Here is a 13,464-nt window from a genome sequence, read left to right on the forward strand (position 1 = left end):
CCTCCAGTACCGATGCTGAAGAACCTGCGGGCACTGCTCCTGAAACCCCAGGGGGTCTCCCCGTCAGGGATCTCTGAAGACCCACAGGCGCCACTCCAGACACCCCATGGGGCCTCGCCGATCCCGGAGGACCCGCAGGCGCTACCCTGGACACCTCAAGAGGCCTCACCGCCGGTGATTGCGGAGGCCCCACAGGCACTACCGCAGGCGACTTCGGAGGCCTCGCCGCTGTGGATCTAAGGAAACTGAGGTCTTTTAATGTGTGCAGAAAAATGTTAGAAATGATCTACCAGTCTGTAGTGGCAAGTGCCATCTTTATTGCACTCAGATGCTGGGGTGGTGGTGTGCGGGTCTCTGATGCTAATAAGCTAAATAAGCTTATCAAGAAGGCAAGCTCCGCTGTTGGCTGCAATCTTGACTCTTTTGAGGAGGTAGTGGAGAGAAGAACTCTGCAAAAGTGTATGGCGATTATGAATAATAATGCACATCCATTATATGAGCTATTCATGAGACAGAAGAGCACCTTTAGTAACCGGCTAATCCTTCTGAGGTGTAAGAAGGAAAAATATAGGAAATCATTTGTGCCAACTGCTATGGGAATGTACAACAATAACAGTAGTGTTAAATCATCAAGGTCAATGTCTACTTTATTTCTTCTACTTTCAGTTCACCCGCTGTATATGACCTAATCTAATGTATAATGTTCTTTTGTCAAATCTACTGTCTTGTCAATTAAGTAATTCATGTTATTATTTAAGTTGTGCTGCTGTGATACCATAATTTCCCACGGGATCAATAAAGTATTGTATCGTATCTCAGCTCCCTGGGTCCTGCCGCTGCAGGGGAAGGCTCTGTCCCCGCCCGCACTCGCTCACCGGCCTGGTCCGGGTCCTGGATGTCCTCCCAGCTGCACGACACCGCTGCTCTCCTGCTGCTGGAGGAGATACTGAGGGGCTCCTCATCCTCTTCTGCTGCCGGGGAACCTCGGGGCTCAGATGCTCTGGCGGGCGCCTACGTCGGGCTGGTGGCTAGACCGGCTCCATGCTCCTTCCCAGTAATGTGTTCAGCTGCTCCTGCAGCCACTTGCAACCTCTGTCCTCAATCGCTGTCCTCAGCGCCGACGCCACCGCAGGGTCCATCTTTCTCCGGTCCTGGATCCAATGACAGTCTGATGCAACGGCTCTTCTTACTCCTATAAGATACTCCCTCCCCCCTTTTCCCACCTCTTCCTACATACTTCCCACCAATCCCCTATCTGCCCCTACACCACGTGATTATTCAAATCCCTATCGTTCCTCCCCCATCCCGCCAAATCCTTGTTAACCCCTTCCTGTCCAAACTATATATTAACCCCTTATGTGCCTGGCCTTACAAACCCCTGTCATGTCCGTTCTTCCGTTATGGCTGCGCCTCCACTCCAGCCCTTCACTCTCCTCCAGGGGGATCCCCAAGCCTGAGCTTTCTCTCTCCCACCTGGTTCTCAGTCACTTCGGACAGATGAGGGTTCCTTCTGTGCTTTGGGACTCATTTTTGACAATCTCAATCGGGTCGCCCTGGCGTATACACATATGTTTGCCTACCTTGCATCCTATTACTGCTGCATATATTCCACTCTGCTTCTATTATGTCATTTTACCTTTACTTCATTTATTGTGGGTGTATATATGTGCATATTATGATGGGTCTATATAGCTTTGTCCCATGGTAGACATTATTACGCTGATGTTTGCCTGTCCCCGTTTCTTTTTCATACATCCCTTGTCTTACACGCTAACCTTTGTATGTTATATTTGTATTCCATATATTTATACCTTCCGAGATATTTCTTCTGCCTCCTTTCCCTTTGGAGGACTTGAACCTGCAATGTCTGTTACAAAAGGTTTAAAGAAAAGATCATTGTGTGAAAGAAATTGTGTTTATTTGTGATCTAAAATAAAACTCTGATCTTATACACAGGCTACGGATTAAAAATACTTTTTTTTTTTTTTTTTTTTTTTTTAAAGGGATGGGTACAGATGCGGAAACATGTTACCAATGAGAGATGGAGAGACACCCAATTTAGAATTTTACACAGGGCTATTATGGGCTTCAACATTCCGGGAAGAGATATGCGGTGTCCTAAATGTCAAAGAGAAAAAACAGATATGCTACATGGACTATGGGAGTGTACGGAAATTCACAGGTTCTGGAATCAAGATTATTAGATAATTAGATTATTTGTCCAGGCAACATGGGGAATTTCTGGAAATCTAGAGCTAATGGTGTGGATTTTCCATTCCTTTGAGGGAGGAGTAAGAGGGGGATCGGACATGCCGGGAAAGAAGAAATATACAATAGTACATGACATAGCCATGATAGCCAAACGGTCCATATTAAAGCATTGGATACAAAGGGAGAGACCATCCATAAAAGAGGTCATCGGTGAACTACATAATTTACTGAGGCTGGAGAAAGTGGAAGCGGAAAGGGACAAAGACAGGTTGACACCCAAGTTCTTTGGGAAATGGAGAAATTTCATTGAAAGTCAATTTACTCAGGGAGAAATAAATAATTTGATGACACCTTTTGTACAATCGGAATGGTACCTTCTGAATGATATCCAGGACAACCTGGGTAAATTGAAAATCACGGAGGTGTGGGTTCCGGAGGAAAGGGAGACGAGACGCTAAGGTAGCAACAAGACGTGCCAGAAAATTTGGAAGCATTCGGGGTTGGCTTAGGGGCTTAATGATTCTAATTGACTTGTATCGCGTCTGTTATTTCTTAGTACTTTTGCCTTGGTTTAATAGAGACCATATCAATCAGATAACCAGTTTAAAATATCAAGTTGGGGCATTGCACCCTATTATGTCGCATATTGTCAGACAAATGTTTTTCCTTGAGTAACCTTGAATATTTTGTTATGTTTATAAAAAATTGGAAAATCAATAAAAAAGTTTTTGAAAAAAAAAATAAAAAAAAAAAAAAAATACTTTTTTGGACAAAGGTTATTACGATTGTAAAATCATAATCAGCAAGTTTGGTCTGAGACACCAAGGTTTTATAGGAATATAGAAGAACTGACACTGGACTCTTGTGGAAAAACTGCGGTAGGACGTTTATTGTTTCTTATTGATAACATTTAGTTGGATTCAGACGACCCTCTGATGAAACATGATTAACAAAGTTCTCCTCAACTGAGTGAGCTGATGGGAGTTTCCACTTTATAGCCTGAAATCGTCTGGACAAGGTAAGTATATCAGCAATAACAGTTTTCAAATTTTCAGGGAAATTATCAAGTTCTATATTCAGGATTGCCAGTGGAGAATCCATTTTTAAATGAAGACCAGATACAGATAAAATTAGATCAAACACCTGCTCCAAAAAACAGCATAACTTTAGGTCAGGACCACCATACATGCCCCAGCGTGCCTTTCTGAAGACAGCCTTTCCAACAAGAAGGGGAATAATCAGGGATCATGTGAGCTAATTTCCCTGGAAACAGATATCACCTTGCATGAATTTCTTTAATTTGTCCTAGGTGATGCATACAACTATACAACCTGAGGTCCAATAAAGTCTATTCCGAGGTAGCACACCATTGTTGAGGGAAGAATGTAAAAGATAGCTCTTGCTCCCATTTTGACATGTATGACAACTTCAGATCTTCCGAGGAGTTTAAAAAACCTATATAAAATTGAGATCCCTTTAATACCATATTCCCTTTTTGAAAAAGTCTACAAAGTCTAGAGCGAGGAGGTGAATTGTACCCAATGTCACATCCTGTACTAAGTTGATGTCTCACTTGGAGGTATTAATAAAGACAGTTTTGACGTAATCGTAATTTGTCAACCATCTCCAAAAAAGATGTTATCTGAGAATCTCTATAAATAGCTGCCAATTTAGAAATGCCACTCTTTTCCCAATTAGCAAGGCTAAAATAAGGGTTTCTAAGGATCTAATAGAAATATCCAATAAAAGAAAAGAGAGAATCCCTTCTCCCCACCTCATCCGCCAATACAAAGGAGAGGAGACAGTAGGGAAGTTAAAAATTGCAATAAATGGTTTAATGAACTCTACTTACAAAAGGCTTTGAGTATCCCATGTGATTTATTCTTAGTGGTCAGCAAATTATAATTTTCAAGTAAAACATTTCTAAACTTCTAGGTATGATAATGGCTTCTGCACTTTTAAGAATTGTGATGTTTAAAAATAATCCATTTGTGTGCAAATTATTTCCCTCATTCTAATCATGTCAAGGGTTTTTCCCCTGTGTGAATTCTTTGGTGTTTTGCAAGATTTGAATTTTGTTGAAAACATCTCCCACATTCTGAACATGAAAAAGGCCTCTCCCCTGTGTGAGTTCTCTGATGTCTAACAAGACTTGATTGATCTGAAAATTTTTTCCCACATTCTGAACATGAAAAAGGCTTTTCCCCTGTGTGAGTTCTCTGATGTGTAAGAAGATGTGATTTTCGTTTAAAACATCTCCCACATTCTGAACATGAATATGGCTTCTCCCCTGTGTGAGTTCTCTGATGTCTAACAAGCAATGATTGATCTGCAAAACATTTCCCACATCCTGAACATGAAAAAGGCTTCTCCCCTGTGTGAATTCTCTGGTGTGTAAGAAGATGTGATTTTCGTTTAAAACATTTCCCACATTCTGAACATGAAAAAGGCTTCTCCCCTGCGTGAGTTCTCTGATGTCTAACAAGCAATGATTGATCTGCAAAACATTTACCACATCCTGAACATGAAAAAGGCTTCTCCCCTGTGTGAGTTCTCTGGTGTGTAAGAAGATGTGATTTTCGTTTAAAACATTTCCCACATTCTGAACATGAATATGGCTTCACCCCTGTGTGAGTTCTCTGATGTGTAACAAGATGGGATTTTTGGTTAAAACATTTCCCACATTCTGAACATAAAAATGGCTTTTCACCCGCATGAGTTCTCTGGTAACTAACATATTCTGAAGAAAATATTTTCTCCCCTGTGTGAATTTTTAAATTAATTTTTTGATATTGTGAAGTTGAAAATTGCTTCTTTGCTGTAAGGGCACTTTGATTTTTAATGCTGCCTTTGTGACATTTATTTTTCTTAACAGTCTGTGATGAATCAGAAGGAAGGACTTGTTTAATAAAATCAGATGATAAATCTTTGCTGTAAAGGGATGATAGTATATCTGGAATACTGGCATTCACTTCAGTTATATCTTGTGTGATATCAAGGTTATCTGATTTAAAAATTGAAGGTGTCAGTTTTGCCTCTAATCTCCTGGGACAGGCATCTGTAGAGAATAAAAATTATTTTCAATAATATATAACAATTTAAAGCTATACTTTATAAAATAGCTTGTAACGTTGTTACCGGCATCCTCGGACTGTCCTGCACCCTTCCCCCAGTGCAGGTCTCCTGGTAGTGTGCTTAGCTCACGCTCATATATTATTAAAGGGCCAGCGGGCAGCGATCATGGAAGTTCCTCACAACCTATGGCTGAGAGGCAATAGGTATTTAAGGCATCCTACCCTTATGGGAGGTGCCTGGGCAAAGTGGTCTATCTTTAGAGACGCGTTGCTAGTTGTCAGTTACCATGCCGTTTGCTGAGCTGTGCTGTGTGTGTTACCGTGTTTTTCCAAAAATAAGACCTCCCCCAAAAATAAGCCCTAGCAGGGATTTTCAGCATTTTCGGAGAAAGGCTTAAATATAAGCCCTCCCCCGAAAATAAGCCCTAGTCCCGGATCAATAATGAAGTGTCCGTGCAGCTAAAAAACTTAGATACTGCAGGACACTTCATTATAGACAGCGGCATCCGGCAATTACACTCACCAGACGCCGAGCAGCAGGACTTGCAGTGAGCGCACACATCAGCTCCCTCCCACACACACACACCAGATCTCACACACAAACATCGGATCGCACACACAGTCAGATCGCACACACAAACATCGGATCAAACGCAAACATCAAATCACACACACACACACACACACACACATCGGATCGCATACACACTCACCTCATCCAGTGACACCGATCTCTTCTCGCTGGGAGAATCCTGAGAGGCAGTGCGGTGCAGCGCGACGAACAGGACCTCCGGCCGGACACATGACTTGCTCTCATTCCCTGCTGCCGTAAGTGCTGGATATGTGTGTGTGTGTGTGTGTGTGTGTGTGATCTGCTGTGTGTGTCTGCGATCGGCTGTGTTTTTCTGCGATCGGCTGTGTGTGTCTGCGTTCGGCTGTGTGTGTCTGCGTTCGGCTGTGTGTGTCTGTGATCGGCTGTGTGTGCTTGCGATCGGATGTGTGTATCTGTGATGGCTGTGTGTGCCTGCGATCTGCTGTGTGTGGTCTGCTGTGTGTGTGCCTGTGATCGGCTGTGTGTATCTGTGATCGGCTGTGTGTGCCTGCGATCTGCTGTGTGTGATCTGCTGTGTATATCTGTGATCTGCTGTGTGTGTGTGTGTGTGTGTGTGTGATCTGCTGTGTGTGTGTGTGTGTCTGGGATCTTCTGTGTGTGTGTCTCGGATCTTCTGTGTGTGTGTCTGGGATCTTCTGTGTGTGTGTCTGGGATCTTCTGTGTGTGTGTCTGGGATCTTCTGTGTGTGTGTCTGGGATCTTCTGTGTGTGTGTCTGGGATCTTCTGTGTGTGTGTCAGCTAACAGCAGGGTAGGACGGCGTGCAGCACCGACCGGAGATCACAGGAGAACCTGGGAAGCACGCAGACGTCCTGGTCTGGTCTGGTGAGTATGAGTCTTCTGGGAAGTGGGGGGGGGTCTGCTTTTTTAAGGGGTAAACTTACCCCCAACAGTGTTTCTCCAAGAATAAGACCTCCTCCAAAAATAAGCCCTAGTGCTTTTTTGGGGGGCAAAAAAAATATAAAACAGTGTCTTATTTTTGGAAAAACACGGTAACATGTGTCTGTTTCCTAGTATCCACTGTAGATGCTGCATCTATCTATACCAGCTGTGCCTGCCATAACTGCTGCACCTGTATGCACCCGACCACATCAGTGTCTGTCAGTATTCAATCGCTGACCCCTGCAGTCAGCCATCACAGTACAAAGACTCTCTGGTGTAGCATCTGGTGGCTACCTTCCAGCACAAGCCTATTCTCACTGTCAGAGGCTGAACATGTGAACATATAGTGAGCATGGTAAATAAAAAACAATCGTGTAATTGCATTTTTTTTGGGCATTTCACTGCACTTGGAATTTTTTCTCATTTTCAGTATATTATATGATAAAATAAATAGTGTAATTCAAAAGTACAAGTCATCCCGCAAAAAAATAATCCCTTATATGTCTATGTTGACTGAAAACTAAAAAAAGCTATGCTTCTTGGAAAAATGTGTTATTACTTTCCTTTTTTTTTCTAATTATATTTTGGAAATCATGTGGGTGGGCTGCCCGGCCTCCATGTACCCACTGTGGGAAAATTCTAACCTCCCTCATATGTTACAGTTATCCTGTGCCGAACTTTGGATAAAAACGCCCCTATCAGCACATTCAGCAGAAGGGAGAGAAGGAAGATCCATCAACAAGATGCCGAGATTCTAGGAAGATGGATTCATTGCTCTCAGTGGGAGAAACAATAAGAATCTTGTAGTTATGATACTTATTAATGCCGAATAAAAATAAAATAAATGTTACAAAGCAAGCTTTCCAGACTACTGAGGTCTCTTCATCAACTACAAGATTATTATTTTGTTTCTCCCACTGAGAGAAATCAATCTTTATTCACCTGGTGAACACGGCACCAAACTAATAATCTAGGACATCACCAGCATCATTACCCTCCGCTTTCTCTTAGGGGTCCACCATACAGATTAGATTCTTCTTCCCATGATTTTCTAAGTTGTCTGCACCTTCTATGTACACTGTCATTTGGCTCTGCAGATAAGAGATCTGGGCAGCTAAGAGTCAACGTCTTCTAATTTCAGGGGATAGGATGGATCCTACCTGTAAGATCTGGCTGATACAGATCTCACTCCAACAGAAGGGCGTCCAATGCCCAAAATAATGGGGACAGTTTTGGGTAGAGAAGCATGTGGTGGTCTAGCAGCAAAATGGTGACCATTTGATATGGCCGGACTACAACCCTGATAAAGCAGCCACAGCCGGTGACTGAGAAGAATCTGTGACTTCTATGCATTTAGTGGTCACTACTCACCTGGGCGGTTATCTGTAGGAACCTCCTCTTTACTCCACTCATCACCCCTCACATATGTCTCTGTAGTATTAATATGGGTCAGATCTTCCCCCTGAAACAAATATTGTAAAAGTCACAGACAGATGGAGAAGTCCCATCTATGATCAGCTCTAATCCTGCCATCTCCACCGCTCTCATTACACAAGTATAACACATATAATACTGGAGGATAAAACAAGACTGAGCACAAGACCTTCACAGCCGTCTACACATCATAGGGAGATTTCATGGCACCTTCTCTCCATCTACCTGATGATCCTGAGGAACATCAGGATCTTCTTGTTTACAGTCCTGTGGGAGAAGAGGACGGGGACATCTCTCTTGTGTTGTCCTCTTACTGGATAGAACTGGAGGAGACACATACAGGGACTGAATTCATTCCTTACATACAGATAATTATAGGCCGTGTGTATTTAGTCCTGTCTATTACCTGGTGATGTGAGGGGCTGGGGAACCTCCATCATGACGTCCTTGTACAGATCTTTGTGTCCTTCTAAATACTCCCACTCCTCCATGGAGAAATAGACGGTGACGTCCTGACACCTTATAGGAACCTGACACATACAATGATACCGTCACCCCCGATCCCTCCATAGCGTTACTGTATAATGTCCCAGCATTCCCAGCAGTGTCACCTCTCCAGTCAGCAGCTCAATCATCTTGTAGGTGAGTTCTAGGATCTTCTGGTCATTGATGTCCTCATGTATCGGGGGGTGAGGTGGAGGCCCCGTGATTGGGCTCAGGGGTCTTCCCCATCCCTCAGACACAGGGGCCTGACAGCGCTCACTAGAGGTCTTCTTCACTACTGTGTAATCCTGGTTATGGAGAGACACAGTAAGAAATCTCACTCCAGACATTTCCAGAGTCCTCACCTCTCCAGTTCTGTCCATCTGTTATTCCCATAGATAAGAATGATGTAATGTGACGTCATCAGAATCTCTCACCTCTCCAGTAAGCCGGAAGAGGATCTCTAGGGTGAGGTGTAATATCCTCTCCGCCATCTTGTCCCTGTCCATATCCATCCTTCACGGGGCAATCAGGAGAATTCTCTTCTATAGAAGATCTCCACTAAGAGGATCCGATATTGTAAGGACCTGAATGGGGAGAAGATGACGATGTAACATCATAAAGAATCCGCTGTAATAATACAATTACTGGAGAGAATAAGGAGAAACATATAATGAGAACATTCTGGGGGAACATTATACTGTGGGGGGACAGAAAGGGGCCGAGGACCGAGGGCAGAAAGGGTCCGGGGAGTGAGGGCAGAAAGGGGCCGAGGGCAGAAAGGGGGCAGAGGAGCGAGGGCAGAGAGGGGCAGAGGAGCGAGGGCAGAGAGGGGCAGAGGAGCGAGGGCAGAAAGGGGCAGAGGAGCGAGGGCAGAAAGGGGCAGAGGAGCGAGGGCAGAAAGGGGCAGAGGAGCGAGGGCAGAAAGGGGACAGAGGAGCGAGGGCAGAGGAGCGAGGGCAGAAAGGGGCAGAGGAGCGAGGGCAGAAAGGGGCAGAGGAGCGAGGGCAGAAAGGGGCAGAGGAGCGAGGGCAGAAAGGGGCAGAGGAGCGAGGGCAGAAAGGGGCAGAGGAGCGAGGGCAGAAAGGGGCAGAGGAGCGAGAGCAGAAAGGGGCAGAGGAGCGAGAGCAGAAAGGGGCCGAGGAGCGAGGGCAGAAAGGGGCCGAGGACCGAGGGCAGAAAGCCACTCATCTTATTCCAGACATCCTTAGCAAAGTTACATGACCACAACACATGACTCACCTCCTCATCACTTCCACACCGCTCTCTTGGACACCGTTCAGACACAGCCAACCCCTTTCTTTTCTGCACGCTCCTCACCGGCAGCACCCCATGCAAAGACATCCACACAAAATCCTTCTGTTTATTAGACAAGTCACAACGCTCCAATTTTTGCCAGACATCTTCCGCTTCTACAGACTTTAACCCTGCAATCACGCACAGCATATCATCCATACACATTCTCTTAGTCAAAGCCTTCTTGTTAAGAAAGCTCAACATAGACATTTTCTCCAGATGAAATTTTTTGATAAAGGCTTCCACCCTCAAATACCACAGCGGACACAGAAAGGCAATTGGCTTACTATTGTCCTGAAAAGACCATTGTAGTCGGTTGGTCATAGTGCCGGCCAAATATCTGGCCATACTAGCAGCTTTAGTTTCCTTAGCAAATAAAGTTATTAAAAACCTAATGCAATTTAACCCAATATAAACCTCCAGGTTAGGGAAACCCAAACCCCCATTCCTTTTACTTTTCAAGAGAATCTCTCTTTTAGCTTTCTCTATGTTACTACCCCATAGAAATATAAACAATAATCTATTTATACGCCTAAAAAAGACACACGGCGGAGGAAACACCAACGCCAAATACATAATCATAGGCAATATTACACTTTTAATGACCAATATTTTCCCTGTGAAGGATAATTCACGCAGCCTCCAAAAATCCAATTTCCTCGCTATCTTAGCACTCATTACATCCCAACTTTTCTCACCTTTCAATTCCTCATCCAAACTAACACCCAGCACCTCAATACCCTCAGTCACACATTCCATATCCACATCCCTCACCTCCTGAGAACTAAAAAGAACCTTAATTTTACTTTTCCCCCAATTAATTTTGAAACCAGACGCAATACAAAATAATTTCACCAACAATTTCACCCTTTGCAAATCACACTCAGAGTCACACAACACACACACATCATCCATGTAGCCCACAGCCTTCACGACCTTACCATCACTACCCGGAACCAAAAACCCTTTCACAACCTTATCTTGCCTAATCAATTGTAACAGAGGTTCTAACACACAAATAAATAAAATAGGAGAAAGTGGACAACCTTGTCTAACACCAGACAAAATCCTGAAAGGTTCTGTGAAAAAACCATTCACCTGCACCACTCTGAGCACCTTCATACAAACACGCAATCAATCTAACCAAACGCTCAGGAAAACCCATTCTAATCAACACACTAAACAAAAACAAATGGGCCACTCGATCGAACGCTTTCTCAAAATCCAATGCACACACAATTATACTTTTCTTCCTATTCTTACAGTCCTCAATCACATCTCTCACCAGGCACACATTGTCATGTATCCTACGCTTGGGCACCGCACAGACCTGTTCCTCACCTATCACTGAAGCAATCACCTCCTTCATTCTACTTGCCAGAATTTTTGCATAGATTTTATAATCTGCATTCAATAAAGTTATGGGTCTCCAATTCACCAAACTCCTCTTATCCCCCTTTTTATAAAGTAAAACCACCAATTCTCTCTTCATAGAGTCCGGCATCTCCTTCCCTGTGAATAAGAATTTCACCACCTCCAAGAATTCTTTACCCACAATGTCCCAGAACTTGACGTAAAAGTCACATGGTATCCCGTCATGCCCTGGGGACTTGTTCTTAGGTGATTTGCTTATCACATCATGGAGCTCCCCCATAGTAATATCATCCAGCAACCTAAGCCCTACATCCTCATCCACAAAGTGCTCCACCACCTGCAGAACCTCATTCTCCCTCCCCATCTCACATTCCTTCACATCATACAATTCTCCATAAAATCTTGCCACTTCTTTTATCACACCTTCTCCACGCACTTCTTCACCTTCCTCATTCAGCAAAATTCTCATATCTTTCTTCCCTCCACACATTTTCTTAAAGAAAAATCTAGTACATTTCTCATTCTGCTCTTTGATTTTCACTCGAGAGCGGAACACAATCTCTCGACCTTTCTCAGTTATCCAGTCATTCACCTCTTTCTGCGCTCCCTGCAACTCTTTCTCCACACACATACCAAACGATTTACACCTACGCAGAAAAGCAATCCGTCTATTAAAGCGGGTAAAGGCCAATCTTCTCAGTTTAGCCCTGGTGCAACCAACTTTCCGAAAGAAACTGCGTATCCTACATTTAACCCATTCCCACCATTGCAAAATATCACCAAAATCATTTTTCTGCCTCACCCATCCAGCAAACCTCATAGCAAACATTCTTGTAACCCTTTCATCCCCTAGCACACTCACATTCATTCTCCACCTACCCCTTCCATAAGAAAACTCATCCACCTCAAACACTCCCATCAAACATTCATGATCAGAAAAACACACTCTCTCTTGGACATAATTAGTACAGTAAATTTCATCTGAAAGGAAAAAATAATCCAGCCGGGAGTCCGTGCGACCATCCGCGGCATGATAAGTAAAGGGTCCCGGTTTAGTAGCCACTGCATCCTTTAAGGAAAAATCTTTCATTATCTTATTCCACAAAATACCTGTTGCATCCACCTTGTTTTCACAGGCACTTGCTCTTGCTGATTTGGAAAATACACAATTAAAATCTCCTACCACAAAAACAGGAACTTTACCGTGTAAAAATGAAATTAACTTCTGAAATAACAAAAGACGGTCATGTTTGTCCACATTTGCGTAAATGCAGATGAGCCTGAAGTCCCATCCATGGTAACACAAAGAAACCAGCACACATCTGCCTTCTTCAATCACGGTGTATTCCTTGACAGAAATGTCCTTATTTTGTATCAACACCCCAATGCCATCATTCCTATTCAAAGCAGAAAAAGACCAGATAGAGTCTCCATATTTCCACTCACTTTTCTTGGGAAATTTCTTTAATCCGCACTCTTGTACACAGACAATATCACTGCCCTTTGAGGCCAAAAAATCCAATACCACTGTGCGCCTAGGCAAAGAGGTAAACATACGCACATTTTGTGATAGGATCCTTAGTTGTAACACCATAGAGGTATAGGTTTATGGGAACCAAAGAGGGGCATAAGAAACCGCATTCAAGCAGGTGCAGAGCATTCACATTACGACGGATCTTCAAGCATATCCTCCAAGAGAGCCACCTTGCCGCCCTCCAAAAAACCCACACTGGGAGATATAGGATTAACTGCAGAAAGCGCCTCAGATTGCAACTCGTCCCCCAAGTCAGGAGACAATATAGCATAAGGATTATGTGTTTCTATTGGAGGCGCATGAACCCTTGCCAATAGATTACTCCTTAACCTCTTCACAGATTTATGAGACATTTTATTTTTGTCCAGCACCTTCTTGAAAATAGCACTGCTCTCTGCCCTGGGCATCCTGGCTTCCTCCTTCTCCTCTGGAGACACAGAAAATGTATACATACTAGGGCTCAAGGGAGAAACAGGGTCAGGGCTCAGAAACTCCTCAATCAGCTCTGCAGGCGTGAGATCCACAGAAGAAGCAGGCAGTGGCACACTAGGAGTTTCTGGCACCA

The 13,464-nt window shown here is 43.8% G+C and overlaps 1 protein-coding gene across 1 annotated transcript in view; it reads right to left on the minus strand.

Moving 5' to 3' along the window:
- LOC142312236 (uncharacterized) overlaps positions 1-8,766 on the minus strand; it is a 78,560-nt gene extending 69,794 nt beyond the window's left edge. The window contains exons 1-4 of the mRNA XM_075351151.1: positions 8,619-8,766; positions 8,438-8,535; positions 8,150-8,240; positions 4,252-5,269 (exon numbers count right to left, since the gene is read on the minus strand). Of these exons, the coding sequence (XP_075207266.1) occupies positions 4,252-5,269; positions 8,150-8,240; positions 8,438-8,535; positions 8,619-8,751 (1,340 nt within the window). The 5' untranslated portion in view covers positions 8,752-8,766. The remainder of the gene's footprint in view (positions 1-4,251; positions 5,270-8,149; positions 8,241-8,437; positions 8,536-8,618) is intronic.
- Positions 8,767-13,464: the final 4,698 nt, after the last annotated feature.

Source organism: Anomaloglossus baeobatrachus, chromosome 5 (genome assembly GCF_048569485.1).
Source record: "Anomaloglossus baeobatrachus isolate aAnoBae1 chromosome 5, aAnoBae1.hap1, whole genome shotgun sequence".
In the NCBI taxonomy this organism is placed as follows: Eukaryota; Metazoa; Chordata; class Amphibia; order Anura; family Aromobatidae; genus Anomaloglossus; species Anomaloglossus baeobatrachus.